The following is a 23,662-nucleotide window of genomic DNA, read 5'->3' as shown; positions in this document are numbered from 1 at the left end:
TGGAGTCCCTGGATTGAGTCCCGCATCGGGCTCCCTGCTCGGCAGGGAGTCTGCTTCTCCCTCTGACCCTCCCCCCTCTCATGTACTCGCTCTCTCTCATTCTCTCTCTCTCAAATAAATAAATAAAATCTAAAAAAAAAAAAAATTGTTTAAATTTCATTAGAAATGGAAAGGATCAGTAAACATGAAGAGACCCTCGCGTTGCTGAATTGTGTGTTTTCTCAATGGGATGTTCTGGGAAGAAGAAAAATAAGTGGGAAGAGCAAGAGTCTTGGAGTAAGGCATGTCTGGCAGATTTCCAATTGCCACTCACTTGCTCTGCAGTTTCCTTGATTACCTTCCTGAAATTCCAACTCCTCTCTCGGATAAAGATAATATCTCTTTTTCATAGTTATTATAGTAACTACAAAGTTTAAGTAAAATAACATAAAGAAAGCACTTACAAGGGCACCTAAGTGGCTCAGTCAGTTAAGCGTCTGACTCTTGATTTTGGCTCAGGTCATGATCTCAGGGTCATGAGATCAAGCCCTATGTTGGGCTCTGTGCTCAGTGGGGAGTCTGCTTGAGGTTCTCTCTCCCCCTCTCCCTGCACCCCTTCCCTGTGCTCTCTTTCTCTCAAATGGATAAATAAAATCTTAATTTTTTTTTAAAAAAGCACTTACCATATTTTTTTTTTTTAAGATTTTATTTATTTATTTCAGAGAGAGAGAATGAGAGACAGAGAGCATGAGAGGGAGGAGGGTCAGAGGGAGAAGCAGACTCCCTGCCGAGCAGGGAGCCCGATGCGGGACTCGATCCCGGAACTCCAGGATCATGGCCTGAGCCGAAGGCAGTCGCTTAACCAGCTGAGCCACCCAGGCACCCAAGCACTTACCATATTGCCTGGCACATAATAAGTACTCAATAAAGGATTTTTTGTGTGTAATTTGGTTGCTGTTTTGGGAGTGGACTTATGAATATGTTAATATGTTATTTCCATAAATGATACTACTTTTTCTTACATGAGTTAATTTTTAGAGCAGTCAGTCTGTCTGATTTTATTGATTCACTTTAGGTACAGAGCTTTTGGGATATGTGTTAAAGGACCACTGTTATATTTACCTTCAGGGATTTTCAGGCTAATAGAGTAAGCATCATAGGCAAAGGTAGTCAATTAAAAAAAAATCAAAGAGCTCTGAGAGAAAAGTAAAAAAAATATATATATTAGCTTCTCTTGTTGGAATGGAAATGTATGGATTGACTCAGATATACCTCTTGAGCCAGGTGTTTATTTTCTCTTAAGACAGTTCATCAAGAATACCCTTGGGGAGAATGCAACCCTAACATCAAGCTAAAGAATTTTAGTACCTACAGCACTTCTGGTTGCTTGAAGGAATGTAAAGCTCAGCACATACAAGAACAATGTGGATGTTTACCTTTTCTGCTTCCTGGTAAATAAAGAATGATAAATTTCCTCTTATGTAATTATTTTTATTTAACTTGAATCATGGGAAATAACATATCATAAAATTGTTCTCCATTCTTATGAAATCCATGCCAGAAAGTCATCTACTTGACAAATAATGACCTTACCCGACAGATTTTAAATCATGGAATTAGATCAGAGATTTCAGGAAAAGAAAAGAAAATTGAGCCAGTCTCCAATTCTTATTTTCAGGATGGAAAATTGGGTGCTCTTAAATGTCTAAAACCGATCATCACCATTTTCTCAATTCGAAAGAGAAATTAGATCATCTATATAAATCTTAATCAACCCTGAATATATCATTTTTGGGAAATTCTTTTCTTTGTGGTCAGAAAAACAGCTCCAGGCCCCCTCTGCGTACAATTTGGAACATTTCCGGAGCCAGGGATATTCGCAGCAAACACTGGAAGAGGCAGTAGAGAAGGGTGGGTGGATCAGAGCTGGACTCTGAACCAGGCTGGTCATCTCAGCTACACAATTTCTCCTCTCCATGACCTTAGACTAAACCTCTCTGTACTTCCTATAACATGGGGAGAACACTAACAGTGTCTTACCTTAGAGGATTGTCGTACAGATGAAAGAAGCATGTAAGTGGTTTGAAACATGTCTGATACAGAATATATTCTATGTAAGTCTTGGTTATTTTTATTCAGATTTGCCTCATCCCGCTTGGCCAGCAAATTCATAAAGAAACGGAGAGTGTATTAAAGGCAATACCAGTTTGGCTCTTTAAGAGTCTCATGCTCTACCGACTGAGCTAGCCGGGCCAGTTTGGCTCTTTAAATTGGCTGCTATGGCCCATCTCACACACACAGGTGTGCACACACACATGCACGCACTACCTCTCATACACAGGTAGACTAATGCCACTTCTGCTCTCTCTTTTTTTTTTAAGATTTTGTTCATTTATTTGAGAGAGCGAGAATACAAGAAGGGGGAGGGTCAGAAAGAGAAGCAGACTCCCCGTGGAGCAGGGAGCCCGATGCAGGACTCGATCCCAGAGTCCTGGGATCACGACCTGAGCCCAAGGCAGACGCTTAATGACTGAGCCACCCAGGCGCCCCACCACCTCTGCTCTTATTAACAATGGTTTCTAGTTGACAAAGTGCTTCTTAGGAATTTGGAGAATCGTCACTTCCTTTTTTCTAGAATTCTGATTATTGGTCTCTGGCCAATAATCCCAAACTGTCATTCTATAAAACTGCTCATGCTGGATCTGATTTGTCATGCCTAATTATCTTTCCAAAGTTTCTGGGGGAAAAAAATCTGAATTGGTAGATGGATTATAATGTTTATAATTTAATAATGTATTACTTCTTGCAAATTGAACTGGATAACAAATATGGACCAGAAACAAGATGAACTATAAAATACAAATCATGGCATTTTTATAAACTTTAGCATATACCAAGTGCTTTCAGAATGATATCTTATTTGGTTTGATCCTCACATATCCCTCTAAGTCTACTTATGGATGAGGAAATTGAGATCTATAGTCATTAAATGAAATAGCAAAAGTACCTCTATGAACAATTTGCAGAGGCAATCCTGAAAATCAGCTTTTCAGATATGGATTGTTTCCAAAATGTCATTGTTCTTTGTAATGGGACAAATACCATTGGAAGAAGCAAGGCATACTTTGGAAAAGAGAGGGTTTTTTATTAATTTAATGCTGGAAGTAGTTTTGTTTTTTTTTTTTTTTTTTGCTTCTTTCATTTCCCTTACAAAGAACACTTCCTCATAGTTAGCCAAATTTATCTACAACTTGTAAATAGACTATCTCTTTTGGTTATTTACAAGAGCATTAAATAAACACTGAGCCTAACCCTAGGGACTGCAAAGGTTATAGCAATAGACAAGTATTTGTGTTAAGGTGCAATGACTAAAGCTTTAGAATCAGCCTGGAATTAAACTCAGCTCTGCTACATATTGATTTTACAATTTCTCTCAAGGTCCACAGCCAGTGATTACTAATATTGGTACTTATCTGCCCCGTCTGACCACTAGAAAGGCAGCCCACCAGGTGTGCGAGTTATTTAAATCAATGGATGTAAGTGTTGAATCACTAAATTGTGCACCTGACACTAATATTACACTGTATGGTAACTAACTGGAATTTAAATAAAAATTTTAAAAAAAGAAAGTACACGGTACGTTGTGCGTCCTTCAACTAATACCATAAAAAATAAAAATCAATCAATCAATAGATATAGGGAGCAGGACAGAAGGTGAACCAAGCCCTATTCCCTTGCAGGGGCTTGGACAAGCCACTTTCTGAACCTTAGTTTCTTTATTTGTAAAATGATGACTCCCACATCACAGGTTTAGTGTAGGAACAAATGAGATGGTAAATGTGAGAACAATTTTAAATTTCAAAGCTACATTTTTAAATTAGTATCTCCACTTAAAGGATTTTAGCATGATATAGACAGAGGAAAAGAAACATGGAAATAAACAAAAACATTACTATTTTTCCTCCCAATGTATATTTTCTTTAGATATTAACATGTTTGTATAGTTTTTGTTTTGTTTTGTTTTGTTTTGCAAAAGAATGGATGGATGGATGGATGGATGAAAGGTATTTTTGTCATTATATCACTTATTTCACAAAATGTAAAGTTTCTATGTTTACACTTATTATTTTTAAGGAAATGGGATAGAATGTGACCTACAAAAGTTTTACAACTGTGTTTCTCCTACACTTGGTAAGTGGTTTAATTTACTTCTTTAGTCTCAGGATTTATATGAAAGTTGCTCAGAGTTATACAAGACATTATTTTTATTTTTTTAAAGATTTTATTTATTTATTTGACAGAGAGAGAGCAGGAGAGCACAGGCAGGGGAGTGGGAGAGGGAGAAGGAGAAGCAGGTCCCCCGCTGAGCAAGGAGCCCGATGGGGAGCTAGATCCCAGGACCCCGGGGTCATGACCTGAGCCAAAGGCAGACGCTTAACGACTGAGCCACCCAGGCGCCCCTATACAGCACATTAAATCATATTATGGCCAGTCCAGAAATGAAACAGAATAGAAACTGTAAAGAGGGAGTTTTCCAGTGTTCTTAAAATTAAGCACGGTAGCTTTTATAAACATAGACAGTAAAACAAAACAAAGCAAAACAAAACCCTCTGATTTCAAGATAAATCTGAATTAAAAGATTTTCAGTCACAAAGTAACAGCAAGAGAGTTTTGATTTTTATTTCTAGGTTTTATGTTTTTTAAAATTTGATACTTTTGTATAATCAAAATAGCGTTGTTGCATTTTTCTTATTACATAAAGCATGCATGTTGTGACTAGTTCAAACATTGCAGAACAGAGAAGAATCTTGTGGAAATCAACAGAAGTTGCATCAGTCTGAGAATTACTGTCATTATTTAGGTGACCATCTTTCATTTATTCATTTAATTATACATATATTATATATAAATACATACATAAATGCATATACAAAAATCTTATGCAAATGAGATCAAAATCATATATGCCACCTTTACTGGGGACAATTTCTTCTTAAGCAACATTTTTTTTTGCTTTCATATTGTTTATCTTAACCCCTAACCAATGTTAACTCTCTAGTATATTGTACCTTTATTTTTTTCTACATATGTAGCTTCATATTTATGATGTTAAATCTTGGGTTTTTTAAATTAAAATAGAATAATATTATATACCCTCCTATAAAACTTGCTGTTCTATCCCATTGTGGAAATATCTCCAGTAAACCAGGAATCGAAATTCAGAGTTTCTTTTTCATTGTTGTAAAATATTTCATGGAATGGATATGGGTAGAAGGGATCTCATATATATTTTTAATAGCTTCCAAGCTGAATATGCAGAAGTCAATTAGTGACCAGTGGAGCTAAGAGGTACACTGTCAAATTTCTTATAATTTCCTACATTTGATGGGGGCTGGAGAGAAAGTTTGGGGAAACAAATCATGCATGTAGTTCTTCAGAGAATGTTGTAGGATAATGGGATACACAGACAAGTATATGTTTGTGAGAGTATATGTGTGTGTGAGTGAATGTGTCTGTGTGAGTAGAGGGAAAGAGTGGTGGTTTTAACCAATATAAAGAACTAGAGGACGTGTGCAAAAGTCATGCCCTGAAGGAGTATCAAAGTTAGATTCTGGAAAAAGAAAGTCCAAAGTTTATCATTAATCAGGGGGTCTTGGTGAACAAAGGGTTCACAAGAGCAAAGAGTTTCAGTAACAAAGCCACAGGGAAAACAAGAACCGGAATATCTACCAAGAGTGAGGAACAGTGAGACTGGACACTGGGACGTGGTCCAAAGGAACACTGGAGACAAATACCACCTCCTGCAGGGGAGTTTTTCAGTATACATTTGCAAAGATAGCCTAATAGCTCTACAGAAGTCTAGAGAAGACAGGACAGAGAACCTCTGTGGCTGATTTAGAAGTCACTGGGTCCACAGATATCAGAGAATCTCAACACCCAGCCACATATTTCACAGAACTTGTGATAAACCCAAGAGTAAATTTACTTTAAACCTGCGTCATTGGCTTCCAGGATTATGCTTGAAATTTCTTCTCAAAGAGACACAATGTCAGATAAACAACTTTCCATCTTTTTCCTGTCCAAATGAATACTATTTTATGGAAATAAGCCCAGAGACTTTTCTGGAAAGAATTTCTGATTTCTAACAAAGATAAGAATCCAATGACTCAATGAATTTAGAAGATAACAACTCCCGTGTTTCATATTCTGTCTCCTTTGCTATATTCATACTGAAATATAAATAAAATATAAACACCATTTGCTAAGAAAGTAATGATAGAACTCGTTAGCCACTTTTTTAGCTTTGAAAGTAAAATGATAAAGTTTTTAGAAGCTCTGTCCTCCCCACTCTAGAATAGTCCTCTTCTCTGAATATCCTGTCCTGATTTTCATTTCAGACCTCATTGAAGTTAAGGGATTATGTACAATGGGAACACATAATTCTAGCTGCCCTGTTCCATGTGAAGAAACAGAATACCCTGCTACTATTTCTTATTCTACTTTTCCAAGTCAAAAAGCTTTGAAATATCTTTCGAAGAAATTAAATCAAAGTCAGGAATATATCAGGTAATCTTCTTAGTCTTATAAATTATTTGTAATTAACAGGAATATTTTATTTAGTCAAAACTTTTAAAGGCCAAGGGGCGCCTGGGTGGCTCAGTCGTTAAGCGTCTGCCTTCGGCTCAGGTCGTGATCCCAGGGTCCTGGGATCGAGCCCCGCATCGGGCTCCCTGCTCAGCGGGAAGCCTGCTTCTCCCTCTCTCACTCCCCCTGCTTGTGTTCCTTCTCTCGCTGTGTCTCTCTGTCAAATAAATAAAATCTTAAAAAAAAAAAAAAAAAACTTTTAAAGGCAAAGAAAATAAAATTCTGATCAATCAAAGGAGGCAATGGCTTCCATCACTAAATTAACCATGAAAATCTAGAATTTTAAAAGCGGATAAGGTCATGTCTTTCAGTCCTTCAATTTAATTGTGTGAAAAGTAAAATGAGGCCTGCTTGAGTAATTTGCTCATGATCTTACCTTGTTGACTGACTAGGGAAAATAATACTGCTGACTAATATCAGCTGATTCTTTAAAATAGGAAAACTCCTCACCTGCGTATCACATAGTTTGAGTGTTTTAATAACTACAAGGTTGATGGAGCACAAATTATTATTCTCATTTTACAGGCGAGGAAACTGATACACACAGCATCTCACGTAACTCTCCTGGGAAGGTAGTTAGTGGCACAGAAAGAACTTAGGCCCAAGACCTATGACTCCAGTCTTCTATGTTTTTCCACAAAGATATATCCTTCCAAGTTTGATTAACCAAAGATTAACTTAGGTCTCTTTTTGCTACACCATGCTGCCTCTTCAAAATTACAAGTCAAACTTCATAGAGAACTCTTTGTTCTAAAATGAGGGTACGACCTTAACATTTCTTTTTGGTTTTTGTTTATATTTTTAAGCTGAGCACCTGAAATAGCAATACAGTACATGGGTGTTTGTACTTTAATATAATGAATGTGTACTAACTCATTAAAAGCCAGGTATCTAACATTGAAAGCACATTTTGATTCCACTTTTAGCCTGGTGTTTATTTTCACGAAATAAATAAAATACTCTCCCCATTGAAATGCCCAGACAATAAAGTGATCTTTACAAGTCGGGAAGAAAAAGTACTTTCATCAGGACAGGGTTGATAGGTATGATTTCAAATACTCAGCAGATACAAAGATGAAAGGCATGAAAATTTGCAATTATTTCTTTGTTAATGCTCTTGTGTCTGGAACAGATGTCTCTTTGTATTCCATTTTAATATGGGAAAGTGATTTACTTATGGTATTATTTCTGTTATACTTAAATATGACCGAGAAGTGCAGTTGTGTGCCTTTTGGCTGGTCGAGATCTCCTGGGTTACATCATTACTTAATATGCTTCATGATGTAGTGAAATTGTTCAGGATTTAAGTCCAAGAATATCAGTTTGGGTCAGGAGAGGTACAATTATAAAATATCTGGATTTTAATAATGGTAAGGAGATCAAGGAAAAATTGAGTGTTTATTGCAATTACAAAACACTACATAAATACTTCCAGTTACTTGAGTATGAGTGCTATATTAAGGGGAATGAATTCGTTTTGCATAAAACAAACAATTTCATACAATTTTTGCTTGAAAAATTGTTAAATTCAAACAGAACAATTTAAAAAGTTCATTTATTTAATGAACTAATGAGACTGGCTAAGATTCAGCCAAAATTTATCCTTATATTCATCTCCATAGTGCCTGCCTCAGTCAAGCTAAGCTTCCTATTATCTTTATAATGGGGATCAGCAACTGGCTTCACATGGCATAGATTCAGTGAGACCCAATTACTGGGCAAGTCACCTGCCTGAGAGAAGTTGCGTAAATATCACAGTATTTTTGTAAGGGATGAACTTATCTTCTCTCAGAAATACAGATGAATAATGATTGGAAATGGTTATGAGGTTTGTGCTTGGGAGGTTAAACAGTATTATCAGTGTACATGCAAATTAGGAGCACGATGGGGGACAAAAAGATTGCAATATTACTAAAATTACTGGACTTCCAGGACAACTTTATTATTTCCTTCACTTAGGCAACTCTTTTATTGTTTGTAAATATGACAGTACCCCCTGATTATCTACTTAAACATAGTACGTTCTCCTGTTACCCCGGGTTAAACCAATGGAAATTAAGTAAACATATTAATGATATATTTTAAATTAAGTGTATTTGGAAATATTGATTTCTTAAAACTCTGAACAATTAGGAGAGAGTGATTTACAACCATGTTCCTAAGATATATTAGAGGACACCATGTAATTCTAGGAAACATTGCTAATAGGATTCATTCTTAATGACAATTATTGTTGCCATCTGAAAATCATCAGGTGGTTGGTTTCCACCTCAGCTTATAAAACAGGTTAATATTTACCCCTTTGTTCATTGGTTTCATCTTCAATTTGTTCATTTTACAAGTATGTAATGAGCACCTATTATGTGTCAGGATTTGGGGTGTTCTAGGTATTAAGGATTCCTCAGTGAACAAAAGACAAAAAACCTGACTTGTTCACTTATTTTCATTGGGTTGAAGATGAACAATAAATATATATACAGTCATGTCAGATGGTGCTAAGTGCTGTGTAGAGAAAGGAAGCAGAAAAGGGGCCTGAGGAAGCCAAAGTCAGGGAGGGTTGTTCTCAGTGTTGAGGATTGTGATCAGGTAAGATCTACCTGGGAAGTTGACAGTTGAGTAAAGACCTAAAGCAGTTGTCCTCAAACTTTTTGATCTCAAGGTCCCTTTGCATTCTTAAAAGTTACTGAAGAGTCCAATGAACTTTTCTTTGTGTGAGTTGTAGCAATATTTGCCATATTGGAAATTTAAACTATGAAAATGTTATATATTAATTCATTTACAATGACAATAATAAATGTACTAGATGGCAATATAGATAAAAGCTTTTTACAAACTATTTTCTGAAACAAAAAATAATTCAGGAAAAGGAGTGGTATTATTTTAGAATATTTTAAATTTCTTCAGTATCTGGCTTAATAGAAGACAGCTGGATTCTCACTTTTGCAATTAATCTGTTGACTTATGTAATTTTGGTTGAAGAATGTAAAGAAAATCTTGGGTCAAACAGATATGTGGTTGGGAAAGAGAGTCATATTTTAATAACCTTTGTAGATATGTGACACTTTTCTTTGATAACACATCAAAACCCAACAAGTGTAGTTTCTTAAATGTTAACTGCAAGTTGTATCTTGTGGTTGCCCCATGGGGAGTGGGATTGTTTGTCCATTCAAAATGTGATTTGGATGTTGGGACCTATGATGCCACAGATGCATCAAGGGGGGTATGAAAAAAATTCATTGGTCATGTAATGAGACTTTCTGGGAAGGCTATGGGATCTCCCAAGCAGATCCTCTCTTGGTTTGGAAGAGCAAGGAGAGGCAACTGGTTTTACCTTTCACTGTGGTCATGAAGTAGGACTTGGATGAGAGATCTCAAGGGTTTGCGCTTTCCCAGGTGCCAAAGGAAAAAGTACACGGGCTTTCTTATCAGCCTATCTCTTATGCGACAAGAGGAGGGAAGGGTGTCATTTGAAAGCTGCCATTTGAAAGTAGTGAAATATCAAAACTTATCAATGAAGTTTTCATATTGAAATATATTAGTATCTATTGATCTTGTATTTTCGATGGATCTTTCATCCATGAATGATTTTGAACATTATTTGCTGTCATTAGAAAAATTCCGAGTTGTGCAGATCTTCCAAATGTTGATCCATTTAATATATAATATACATTTCATTTTCATATCATTATTTATCAGAAAAGTCTTTAAAAATTGGGTAGTTGTCAAGCTCATCATAACAGACACAAATTTTCCAAAATTATAACTATAGCATAAAAGCTAAGCTTGAAATTTATTATTAACTGCAAATCTTATCAGTTATTTCTCTTGAAGTAACAAGTCATTTTCTTCATTTTTATGACAATGTCTGCCAAATATCATAGTCTGAATAACCATAGTTTGCCAGTCATTCTTTCAAGTAAGAATGATGTTCCATGTAAATGTGGCTACTGTAGCTTTCTGAAATAAAAATCACAGTGAAAATGTCAAATAGTATGTTCATATATTATGAAAATAATTTTGACTTTGTGAACCCTCCAAAAAGATATTGAGGACCCCTAAACACCTGTGACCGCACTTTGAAAACCGCTGATCTAAAAGAGGTATAGGAACTAGACTCAATAATAAATGGTGGAAGAAGATTCCAGAAGGAGGGGAAATCAAATGCAGAGGGAGATCCCAAGGCAAGAGCATGCCTCATGTATGGAGAGAATAGAATGGAGGTTGGTGTGGCAGGAAGCAGTGTAAGCAATGGCTAAGGATGCTAGGGAATGAGTTGAGAAAGTTCAAAGTGAGGAGGTAGGTGGCAGAGACAGGGTCATGGAGTTTTACTTAGAGTATACTAAGACATATCTGGGGAGTTTTGAGCAAAAGAGTGATATGATTTGCAAGTTGCAGAAATATTATTTTGGTTATTGTGTGATGAAAAGAGGATATGTGTGTATTTCAGTGAAATACATTAAAACTGGAAGTGGAAAGACCAATCAGAAAGCTATTGGAAAAATCCAGGTGAAATGATAAGAGCTTAGGCAAAGGTGGTAACAGTGAATGGGATGAGAGGTGGTTGGATTCTGTATATATTTTGAAGGTAAAACAAATATTTACGCATGGATTTGGCTGTGCAGTGCTATTGCAATATAAATAAGGAAATATCAAGAGCTTGGCTTGGAATATGTTCAATTTGAAATACCTATTGAATATTCAACTAAAAATACCATGAGGCAGTTGGATTTTTATTGAAGTTCAAAGTAAGATCTGAGCCGGAGACAGAGAGTGTGAGGGTATCCAAGACTATATGAAGAGTTATTTTTTTTTAAAGATTTTATTTACTTATTTGACAGAGACACAGTGAGAGGGAACAGAAGCAGGGGAGTGGGAGAGGGAGAAGCAGGCTTCCCGCTGAGCAGGGAGCCCGATGTGGGGCTCGATCCCAGGACCCTGGGATCATGACCTGAGCCGAAGGCAGACGCTTAACAACTGAGCCACGCAGGTGCCCCTATATGAAGAGTTATTTTAAAGTAGTTTTTATTCGCTCTGGTCTCATATAAAGATTTCTAGAAGACACTAAGAAAGCAGAATCTCTGCCTTAATATATTAATGATATAAAGTAAATGACTGCCATTTATTGTGATCACAATAGCTTTACAGTGTCAACATTAAATGACATCTGAATTAAAAATGAGTATTATTTTCATCAAAGAAGAATTAAAAGTAGTGCTGACAATCTTGAGCTAGATTAACTTTATTTTTATCCCCAGGGAGAATCTCGTGAACATTGAAATAAACTATAGTGACTTAAACTATAAGATAACTCAGCAGCAAAAAGCAGTGAGTGTGTCTGAATTACTTGGTAAGTGTTCTTTAGCTGTTCCTCAATTTTTAAGACATTTTCTATCTTTTTTTTTTTCCTTTTGTACTTAAGGTTTTAGCTTATCAATGGAGGAAAAGAGACAGTGGTTGTCTTTTGTCTGTCATTTAAATCTGACACTTTCCCACTTTCTAGACACAACTCCAGCAAACCTCACAACAGCTTTCACAAAGAAAAGGCTGACATTCGTATTTATACCCAGCATCTTACTTTCCCTTCAGACACCACCCCTTTCTCCAGCAAATGACTACTGTAGAGTGTTTCAGCTATCCTTCCTCTGAGTAGACTATCAGGCATCTCAGACCTCCATGCAGAACTCCACCCAGACTGCATTGAAAAGAAGAGGCGGAGCAAGCAAAATTGAACCTTTAAGTTACAACCATTGTCGGGTCATGTCCTTAACAAACTTAATGGCTGATTTTCTAGATCTCATTGACTATTTAGAGGAAGTCATGTGGGAGACAGTAGAGAGTGTCAGATTAAGGCAAAATGACAGCAGTCACACCCTGGCAGCTGAGCCCCTGAATGAGAAGGAAATACACAAATCCGTCAAAGTTCTAGGGGCAACCCATACTTCATTACCACACTTTACAAAAATAGCATGATCCTGAGAATGGCCCAGGGCAATGAGAAAAAGATTAATAATGTACTCTATTTAAGAAGTTAGTGCTCGAGTTGTCAAATTCATAGAGACAAAAAGTTGGATGGTGGTTTCAAGAGGCTAGGAGGCATGAGGGATTGGGGGATTTTTTTTTAATGGGTGCAGAGTTTCAGTTGGGGAAGATGAAAAAGTTCTGGAGATGGATGGTGGTGATGCTTGCACAACAGTGTGGATGTACTTAATGCCACAGAACCATACCCTTAAAATCTATTAAAATGGTAAATTCCATGTTACATTTTACCACAAAAAAAAAGCACAAACAATAAAAACAAATATAGATTTTAAAAATTTCTTAAACACAGGGAAATATTGTGTTAACATATTTTTTGTTGGATGAAATATTACAAATGCTTAAAAAGACAGTTTTCCAAATTGCTTGGAAATTTGTTTCTGGAAAACATCATCACTCAGAGCCATCTAAATGTTACATTTCTGTTCTTCATTCAACAGAGGGAAATGAATTTGTAATTGTCTATGATGTTTTATTAATTTGCCTCAATTTAATATCTTCCTAAATCTTTGAGTAATAGTTTTGGAAACAGATTTTATAATTGCTTTCTCTCTCTCTCTCTTCTCTCTCTCTCTCTGTGTCTCTCAAGGCATCAGTTGGTACCTTTTCTATAACTTTCTCCATTTTGAGATGATTTATATAAATATTATTTTAAGATATTATTAATTGCTTTATTTATTTTCTTTATTTACTTTATTTATACCAAACTTAAAATGATACAATTAACTCATCTTCTTATATCGGTTCTGATTAACTTATTAGCTTCAAATAATTTAAATTCTAGTAATGTTTAATTTGCTTTTTATAAAAAAACATGATTTATTCAATGTCATTATTGGCTTTATTACAGCAGATGTTGGCGGACAACTGGGCCTATTTTGTGGGGCCAGTATGATTACAATTATAGAAATTATTGAATATATATTCACCAATTTCTACTGGATATGCATTTTGTTCTTGCTGAAGATACCGGAAATGACGCAGGGGTCTCGTCCACCTCAGCCTCATCTGGGGAAGAGAAATCACATAGAAGAATGCTAATGTTCCTGTAGGACAAAAGCTTTTGCTCTTCTCTTCATAACGCATTCAAATTTATTCATGGCTAATTCATTGTTATGTAACTTTATCTTACAGTTTGGGGATTCAGTAAAAGTCATTGTAGGTATCTATCTCTTTATACATATCTTTATGTCTGTCTGTATTTATGCATAAATATTAATTTATATATAAAGAAAAACAAGTACTGTTTTATTTTTTTCACCATTGAATTCCCAGCACCTACAACAGTAGAGATTGTGTATTAAGCATTTCATAAATATTTTTTTTAATGAATGAGTGTGTAATGCAAAAAGACATTCTTTATGACTGGATATGCAAGTTGGACCTGGTAAAAGAACTGTATTTGAGGAGACAAGATACTTTTTTATTGAGAAAATAATATGTGTAATTTGTGCTTTACAAAATTTCAGAGAATTTTTATTTTCACTAAAATTCAACATTATTTTGTCTGGAGACTTCTATTGTATAACTGTTGGAGGAGAAGGAGTCTCTCTTTCCTATTCAGGTGAATACCTAAAATAAATCTATTTAAAAATAAATTTATGGTAGGGCGCCTGGGTGGCTCAGTTGGTTAAGCGACTGCCTTCGGCTCAGGTCATGATCCTGGAGTCCTGGGATCAAGTCCCGCATCGGGCTCCCTGCTCAGCAGGGAGTCTGCTTCTCCCTCTGACCCTCCTCCCTCTCATGCTCTCTGTCTCTCATTCTCTCTCTCTCAAATAAATAAATTAATTAATTAATTAATTAATTAATTTATGGTATACTGGGAGTACATAGTGTTTTGTCAGTTTCTCCAAGTATCTCCACGTACTTATAAGTGCCCTGGAAATGAGGCCAGTGCAATCAGACAGGACTTAAGCAAATGAGAAATATGTATATTTCATGACCTGGAAATCCCAGTCATGATAAATACTTCAGAGAAATTCTCCCACAGACACGTGACAGGCTAGGAGTTTCCTTATCTACATAGCTGTCAGGCGGGAGACATATGTCAGTGGTGTGGGGACATGCTATGAAAGACAAAGCATCAGAGAACCACTGTGGAGTAAATGCGATCACCCCCAAAACTGATATATTGATAAATCTTAAAAATTAAAATGTTAGGTAGAAAAAAGCTTAAACAGCTCCTGGGTGGCTCAGTCAGTTAAATGTCTGCCTTTAGCTCAGGTCATGATCTCGGGGTCTTGATGGAGCCCCATGTTGGGCTCCCTGCTCAGCGGAGAGTCTGCTTCTCCCTCTCCTTCTGCCCCTCCCCCTCCTTCTGCCCCTCCCCCCCGCCCATGCTCTCGCTCGTGCTCTCTCTCTCTCTCAAATGAATAAATAAAAAATCTTACAAAAAGAAAGAATAAAATCCCTTAAAAAAAAGAAAAGAAAAAGGCTTTATTAAAAACATAAAACACTCCAAAGGCTATCATGGGAGAGTTTACGTAAATTGAATACACATGTACACAGAATAAGTATATATGTCTTAAGAGAACACGTATTTAAAGAGTAAACGAAAATATAATATAAAATATTTACCTAAAAAACACATTTGAAAGATTGCCTGTAATGGAAAGGGGAATGAGAAGTGGGGAAACAGAACAAAATGAAATAAACAAGGTGAATAAATAAACAGGAAATATAAGAATGATGACAGTGCAATGTGAAAATCCACTCATTTCTCTGTCCTGTGGACCAAAAAATAGAATAAAATATTGGCTGCAAAGCCATAGTTTTGTTTGTTTGTTTGTTTTTGTTTTGACACTTGTGAAAAATAATTTGTTGTGCTAATAGTATGACTGAGTCCCAGGCTTAGTGCAGGCAGCTTCTCCCTTCTTATATTACAATTCTTTTCCCTTCTACTTATCCAAATTTGTTAAGCTAAACCAAGGAGATACTATTCTTACTCTTTTTTTTTAACATACTGAAAAAAATATTTAAACGATTTGTATTGTGAGTGATTCACGGAAGAAGGACTCCGCAAATATTGTATGCCTAGCATAAATGAGAAAGTAGCAGAATGTAATCAGGATGACTCCTATTTTTTGGACTTGATGAATCTTGAATTATAAGAAATTCTAAGTATTTCACATGACTTTCATGAACTTATCTTCTGATATTCCTATGCTTTAAAAATTACAAATAGGGGGCACCTGGGTGGCTCAGTCGGTTAAGCGTCTACCTTCAGCTCAAGTCATGATCCTGGGATCCTGGGATCGAGCACCGCATCAGGCTCCCTGCTCAGCGGGGAGCCTGCTTTTCCCTCTGCTGCTCCCCAACCGCCCCGGCTTGTGCTCGCTCACTCTTGCTCTTTCTCAAATAAATAAATAAATAAGTCTTTTTTAAAAATTACAAATATATATTGTTTAAAACAAATTAAATAAAGATTGTCGTAATGAAAGAAGTAACTGATTAAGAATGGAGATTCTTAGAACGTAAGCTTCACTTCTCTTAATTCAGACCCAAGATCCTAGACTCTAGACCCTAGACCCTGGAACAATAATGCCAGTCAAGAGAATTGGGCAATGCAGAGCAATATAAGGAGTAGCTTTTGGATCCCTGAATCAATAGATCAGAATTACTTTGGGGGAAACAATAGGTATTATGGATTTCATGAGATTCTGATGCTCAATGGTTGTCACCGTACCCTTGGTTTAAAGTAGCAAAAACTCTAAAACAGATTTACCAGAGACCAATCTTTTTTTTTTTTAAGATTTTATTTATTTTTTTGACAGAGAGAGAGAAACAGCTAGAGAGGGAACACAAGTAGGGGGAATGGGAGAGGGAGAAGCAGGCTTCCTGCTGAGCAGGGAGCCCGATGGGGGGCTCGATCCCAGGACCCTGGAACCATGACCTGAGCCGAAGGCAGACGCTTAACCACTGAGTCACCCAGGAGCCCCAACCAGAGACCAATCTTATCCATAGACTTTGCATGATGTAGCTTTGACCCCTGGAAAGTTGGCAACATTGGTTGAAATAAAGAAGCTGAATGAAAGGGGAAATGATGGAAAATAGGAGACTGCTGTTTCTGTTAATCACCTTTGTAAAAGTGAAATTACTGATGAGGAAAGGGAAAGAAAATGACGCACAAAACAAGGTAAAATTGAGACTGTATACGAAACAAACAAACGAACAAACAAACAAGATGGGCTTCATTTCTTGCCCAAAGTTCTATTGGGAACTTGGAAAGATAGAATGCTCCCTCCTGAGGCTACTTCTTTAGGACTGTATTACAAGTGCACCATCTCAATACTATACAGTAACAGGCCAGAAGAGAGTTGGACCACTTGGCTGAAAAGTACCATCAATTGCCAATGAATCTTTGCTATCTTCATTTCTTTGCTTAAATACCAAGGGGCAAATAACTGAATAACAAACACAATGGAATGGAGGAGGCTATTTGGGATGAGTATTAATCTTTGGTTGGTTGTCATGTTCAGCATCCAAACAATTTTCCAGAATTTTAAATATACAAGTGTTACCTCTTTGGGACTTGATGAAAGTGGGAATACAGAGAGTCTGTGCTTTGAAAGTCAAAGTTACAACTCTGTCTCCTACAGGAAAATGGAATAGTTCTAAAGCATTTGAAGTATTGTGGGTACAAACAACCCTAGGCTTGTGACATGATAATCCGCCATAAACCACCCTCCAGCGATACAACCCTGAGGCAAATAATAGTGGATGTCAATAAAGGTCTGGGCCCCTACCTAGCCCTCCTACTAAAAGGGGATAAGGTCATAGAGGAATTCAGTTGAAGCTATGAAGGGCAATACCCAAAAGCTGAAAGAGCAACTGGGAGGTGCCCTGGTGCTGCAGAGGATGACATTAGTGGTAGTAAGAAACTGAAGATTGGAGAGCAAAAAAGAAAATAAAAACCACCCATCTTGTTGTGGCCTTACCTATCCCTGAACCCATAATGGAATGCACTTATTATATAAAATAGAGGGCTTTGCCATTACTGGCTTCCAGCTTAAATAAATCAATTTCACCTTTTGCTCAATTTTAATTCATCGTCCTGAACGGGAACTTTAGGATTACCCAATTTTTATGCACAGTTAATATTTTAACCTTAAATAAAACACAGAGGATTTTAGAAGGATTGTCAAGTGGATGTATGAAGATTATCGTCCCCCTGACAGAAGTCTAGCATTGCATCTTAGCATGGAGTTTTAGGCCTGCAAGTCACTGAGTGCAGCAACTACAGATGATCCTTAGAGGAGTCAATCACTGATCTGTTACCAGGCTTTGGTGGAGACAGATCCTGCCACTGAGACATCAAATAATTCTTTTTTTTTTTTTTTAAAGATTTTATTTATTTATTTGACGGAGAGAGACACAGCGAGAGAGGGAATACAAGCAGGGGGAGTGGGAGAGGGAGAAGCAGGCTTCCCGCTGAGCAGGGAGCCCGATGCGGGGCTCGATCCCAGGACCCGGAATCATGACCTGAGCCGAAGGCAGACGCTTAACGACTGAGCCACCCAGGCGCCCCGAGACATCAAATAATTCTAAACCCCAATACAGTTGCAATGTCAGAGAGACCTCCCAATAAAGGCAGAACAACTCAGAAGGACTCACTGATAAGATGGAAATGGTACTTACAGAAGCATGTTTGATGCCCGCTCTGAAGGAAGGGAAGGGTGGGAGTATATTGCATCCAAGAATGGGTGTAGCTGTGTAGTTCGGGCAATGACCAAAAACCCCAAATCGTGAGCTCCTATTGCTGAATGGCCCAGACATCGTCATTTCCCTTCTGTTTTAGCAAAGCAAGCTGCCTGATGTGCTGATGGAAAATTCTTCACTGACAGATGGAAGTCAGTTTGGAAATCAACCCCATTCACTCTATGAGTGGTAAATCTTTGGTTAAAGAAGGCAGGGTAGGTCCACACAATGAACGTAAGAGAAAATAAAAGAAAGCATTATATTTGGCAATACTGAAGCTTGGGACTCCCACCCCCAGAATAACATTTGGATATTTATAGACTAATAGATTGATCAATAGCCTTGCTGTATGGCCAATCAAATAAGCCCTCAATAATTGGATAATTAGGAATATCTCTCTGCAGGGAATGCAATTTTAGAAATATCTCTAAGAATCCTGAAGAAAAATCTAAATGGGTTAAGTAGATGTCCATCTGAAAAGTCTAGCAGTTCTCAAAAAGAGTCTGGAATGCAAAGACTGAGGCTTATTCTGGCCCCTGGAGCTAGCTACTTGGTATATGAAATATAAGAACACAGAGGTGTTCGGGTGCCTGGGTGGCTCAGTTGGTTAAGCAACTGCCTTCGGCTCAGGTCATGATCCTGGAGTCCCTGGATCGAGTCCCGCATCGGGCTCCCTGCTCGGCAGGGAGTCTGCTTCTCCCTCTGACCCTCCTCCCTCTCATGCTCTCTGTCTCTCATTCTCTCTCTCTCAAATAAATAAATAAAATCTTTAAAAAAAAAAAAAAAAAAAGAACACAGAGGTGTTCAAACTATGCAGTGATGGGTAGAAAAGTGACCTATTCTTCTATCCTGTGGTAAAACACTTCCCAGAATGGCAAGGGGAAAGAAACTGCTTTATGAGACTTTGGGTAAGATAAGGACAATGGCTGGCAAGTAGGTTACCAGTAACCGCACGTGGAACTCTTACCAGTAGTGCCAGGTGACTTCAAATGGGTTCTGACTGGAATAGGCATGGGCCTATTCCACTATTTTGGGCTTTATTACCCTTTGACTGAAGCCAATCCCCTCAAGGGTTTGGAACAAGAGACTGTGTTTCTGTTTGATTCTACCAAATAGATCAAGGTGACACATCACTGCTGTTAATGTACCAAGACGAGGTGAGAAACTTAACATCACATGCACTCAGGATATCTCCTGAATAAATTTATTTATTTGAGAGCAAGAGAACCAGTGGTGGGGAGGGGTAGGGTAAGAGGGAGAAGCACACTCCCCACTGAGCAGGGAGCCCGATGCAGGACTCGATCCCAGGACCCTGGGATCATGACCTGAGCCGAAGGCAGACGCTTAATGACTGAGCCACCCAGGCGTCCCTGAAAATATAAATATGCCTAAGGGGACAAATGGACTGGTTCCACATTATGGGCTCACCTGGGACTAATTGGAAATGCTGGTCCACTGCCTGTAGTCGTGATACTGTCCCATGATCTTTACCTTTCCAATGGTACATTTTCTTGGAAATGGACAAATGGGAACACACTAGGAAGGCTATTTCTGCCTGTGAGGGGATGGTATGGCTGAATCTGAAACTCTCACCTAGAGAGGCCACGTCTGTGTTAAGACAGGTAAAAAAAGAAAATGGATAGGCAGAAACGGTGGAAGATGGAAAGGCAGCACATGAAGGACAAATAGCGTTGGGAAAGAATTCTGCAATTCTGTTCCTGAGAGGGCACCTCAGAACAAGAGTCCTGATACTCTTAATTCTCTCGGGTATGGTGGTAGGTCATGATCCATGCTCATTTGCTTTTCCTCTGAGATAGAAAAGTGACCTGAGGCCAAATTATAAAGTTGACCCAATAATACCATTTGGGGTATTTGAAGAAAAGCTATCAATCGGCATCCCTTGGTGACCTGCCTGAAAAATGAGCAGGTTGGAATCATCTCTTAGGTTTTGTTTTTCAAGTTATGTTTATCCTATTCATACTTTTGTATAGCCATAAATCACTGATGATTCACCCACAGAATCTTCAGAAAGGACGATACCTATAAGCTGAATATTTTGAACTCCCATTCTCTAGGGCGCACTGTTCACCGAGGTGCATAAAATACAATCAGAAAGTGGCAATAGCACTTCTGGGGCTTAGCCAATATCGTCTCGCCATCCTAAGAGGGACTAGGTGCCTGAGAAACAGGATTTGGTGTGTTAATACATGGTTAAGCTTCAGAATGTTTACTGAAAAAAAAAAAGTTTCAGAGAAGGTGAAGAGAAATAACTATTCGCATTGTTGGAGATATCAAAACAGAGATGAATCCTATGAATCAGATTGGTAGAACTTGGATAAACAGAGAAAAGGCAAGGCCTTCAGCATAGAAGCTTGGAAAAGAATCTTACAGCTGCAGATTTGTACAGTGTGTTTGCCAAACATCAAGGAGATTAGTTTAGAGAGAGTGGAAGGGGGGTCATGGTGAACTGGAAATCCCTTTGAGTAAAAACAGTGGTCAGATTATAGGAATCCTTGAATTCTTATCTAAGGTCATTGATCTTCATCCTGTAACAAATTGATAAAGAGCCACTATAGGTTCTCAAATGGAGTGGTTAGATTGTGGTTGGAGACAGAATGGAAAAATAGGCCTAATGGTACAATTATGAGCACAGAGTATGGGAATCTCCATGCACAGCCAATAGTAATGTTGACAGAAATAATTCTGGAGATCAATATGCATGTACTTAGGCAGATTAAATATACACATAATTAGGATCCAGCAATTTTACTCTTGGGGACATAAATGCATATTATATATAATCTATATTTGATACTATGCAGTATATTATGTATTTGTTTTATGTATATATCATCTATATCATAAATATCATAAATAAAATATATAGGTCTTTTAAAAAATATATAGGTCTTTTAAAATCTTGTATGTTGGGGCTTGTCCCTTTGGAACACTGAGAGTCCAGCTGCCATGTGTAGGCCACAGGAAAAGAAAAAGGTCATAGAGGAGTACTGAGGTACTTAATAAGTGGATAAACTCTTCTTAGACAGTGGCCAGCTAAATAGAGCTGAGTGAGTGACCCTAGCTAAAGCCACATGGAGCAGAAGAAGCACAAAGATGAATATGTTGTTTTAAGCCCTAAAGTTTAAATAAAGACGATTAAATTAATGTAGAAATATGTGAATAATCAGAAAAAAAGGGAGATGTAAAAGAAAGAAAAAGAGAGACAAAGGAAGGAAGGGGGAAAGAAGGAAGGAAGGCAGGAACGAACGAAGGAAGGAAGGAAGGAAAACTAGGTAGCTACCTCTACTACATGGGAACTGCATAATTGTTATCTCATGCAGGATTCTTTAAAAACTATCTATAGCAGGGACGCCTGGGCAGCTCAGTTGGTGAAGCATCTGCCTGCAGCTCAGGTCCTGATCCCAGGGTCTTGGGATCAAGTCCCACATCGGGCTCCCTGCTCAGCAGGGGGCCTGCTTCTCCCTCTGCCTGCCACTCTCCCTACTTATGCTCTCTCCCTCTCTCTCTCTGACAAATAAACAAATAAAATCTTTAGAAAAAAAGCTGTCCACGGCACTCATTTTTTAAACATGGTTTGGAGAAGGAAAGGACATGCAGTTGCATGCTGCACAGTGGGACACATAGTCTCATAAATGTGATGCAGACAACTATAGGAGAAATCCATCTCTGTGATCTGGGCATGCTGGAAACAAAAAAAAACTGAATATAAAATAGTTCTACCACACAGAAGATGACTCTCCACATGGTTAGAGGTTGTCAGAAGATCTAAATGACAAGGAAGAAAAAAAGAGAAGAAAAATAAATAAATAAAAGACAAGGAAGAGCTATCCAACTCAGGAGACTATGCTAATAGTTAATGCTCAACCACAAATAAACATTTTGAAAGAAATAGAAATAAAAATCAGTAAAAAATGTGTATATTAGCAGAGTATTAATATCTCTATTACATAGTATGTTCTTTTTTTTTTTAAGATTTTTTTTTTATTTATTCATTTGAGACAGAGAGATACAGAGAGAGAGAGAGCATGAGCGGGGGTAGGTGCAGAGGGAGAGGGAGAAGCAGGCTCTCCACTGAGCAGGGAGCCCGATGTGGGACTCGATCCCAGAACCCTGGGATCATGACCTGAGCCGAAGGCAGAGGCCTAACCATCTGAGCCACCCAGATGCCCCTACATAGTATGTTCTAAAGAGCTTATAAAAACAAACATCCTACCCATGAAGAGGCTAAAGAATGCAAATATGTCATATCGCCAAGAAGGAATAAGAATGATCCAGAAATACATGCAAATGTACTTAACCTCACTAATCATCACAAAAACACCAACAATAAATGAGGGCCTCAGAGATTTAATAAATATAAAAACACTAACAACACTACCTGCCGTTACCAACAGTACAAGAAAATGGACCTATTCTTAAACTACTAATTTGTCTCACTGTGAGCATAACTTGGAAATACATTGAAAGGTATTAAACATTATCAAGAAATTCCTCTTGAAATTTATTATCTGAAACTAAGAAGAAATAGGCACAAAAATTTATGATTAACGAGGTTCATGGCAGCATTATTTGTAATGGTTAAAAATGGAAACAAATGAATTTTAAAAATGTGTTAAATTAAATGAATGATTATCCAGAGATATTTTGGGTTGATATGGGAAAATTCTCACGAATTATAAATGGTATGTATAATATTATTCAAATTTTACAAAAGAATATATGAAATTTGATTATATATGAGACTTAATTAGAAGATAAATTTGCATATTTGTCAAAGCATATAGAATATGGAGAATAGAAAACAGGGACTGAATGGTAACTTAGGCATACAAGCTAGAGAAAACTCCAAAACAAATATACAGTATGTTATATATTGATTAAATATAAGAAAAATGATTATCAAATTATTCAACATATCAAAAGTATTATCACCTTAATTACCTAATTAAAAGATTAATCAACTATGGCCAAGTAGATTTTTATCTCAGGAAGGCAAGGATAGTTTAATATTTAGTAATTCATTGATATGGTATGCATTTCAAAGCATATAGAACACCTGATTATCCTAATCAATGCTAAACAAGTTATTTGATAAATTTCAACATCTATGCCTGGAATAAAAAAGGCTTAAAAAACTAAAAAGGAAATTTTCTTAACATGGTAGAAAAAAAACAAACTTGAGCTGCTGGCCAATATTACACTTAGTGTTGAAAGTCCAGAAGCTTTGCCATTAAAATTGGTACATAATAGAGAAGCACATTAATGTTTCACCATGTGTGGGAAG

General features: G+C 37.3%; 1 protein-coding gene across 1 annotated transcript in view; it reads left to right on the top strand.

Annotated features, from left to right (window-relative positions):
• ASIC5 (acid sensing ion channel subunit family member 5) overlaps positions 1 to 13,792 on the top strand; it is a 31,630-nt gene extending 17,838 nt beyond the window's left edge. The window contains exons 6-10 of the mRNA XM_036072218.2: positions 1,283 to 1,430; positions 4,114 to 4,170; positions 6,378 to 6,546; positions 11,880 to 11,971; positions 13,511 to 13,792. Of these exons, the coding sequence (XP_035928111.2) occupies positions 1,283 to 1,430; positions 4,114 to 4,170; positions 6,378 to 6,546; positions 11,880 to 11,971; positions 13,511 to 13,701 (657 nt within the window). The 3' untranslated portion in view covers positions 13,702 to 13,792. The remainder of the gene's footprint in view (positions 1 to 1,282; positions 1,431 to 4,113; positions 4,171 to 6,377; positions 6,547 to 11,879; positions 11,972 to 13,510) is intronic.
• Positions 13,793 to 23,662: the final 9,870 nt, after the last annotated feature.

The sequence above is a fragment of the Halichoerus grypus genome, chromosome 3 (assembly GCF_964656455.1).
Source record: "Halichoerus grypus chromosome 3, mHalGry1.hap1.1, whole genome shotgun sequence".
Taxonomy (NCBI): domain Eukaryota; kingdom Metazoa; phylum Chordata; class Mammalia; order Carnivora; family Phocidae; genus Halichoerus; species Halichoerus grypus.
Note: the sequence above shows the minus strand (reverse complement) of the source record. Positions and strands in the feature narration are given on the sequence as shown.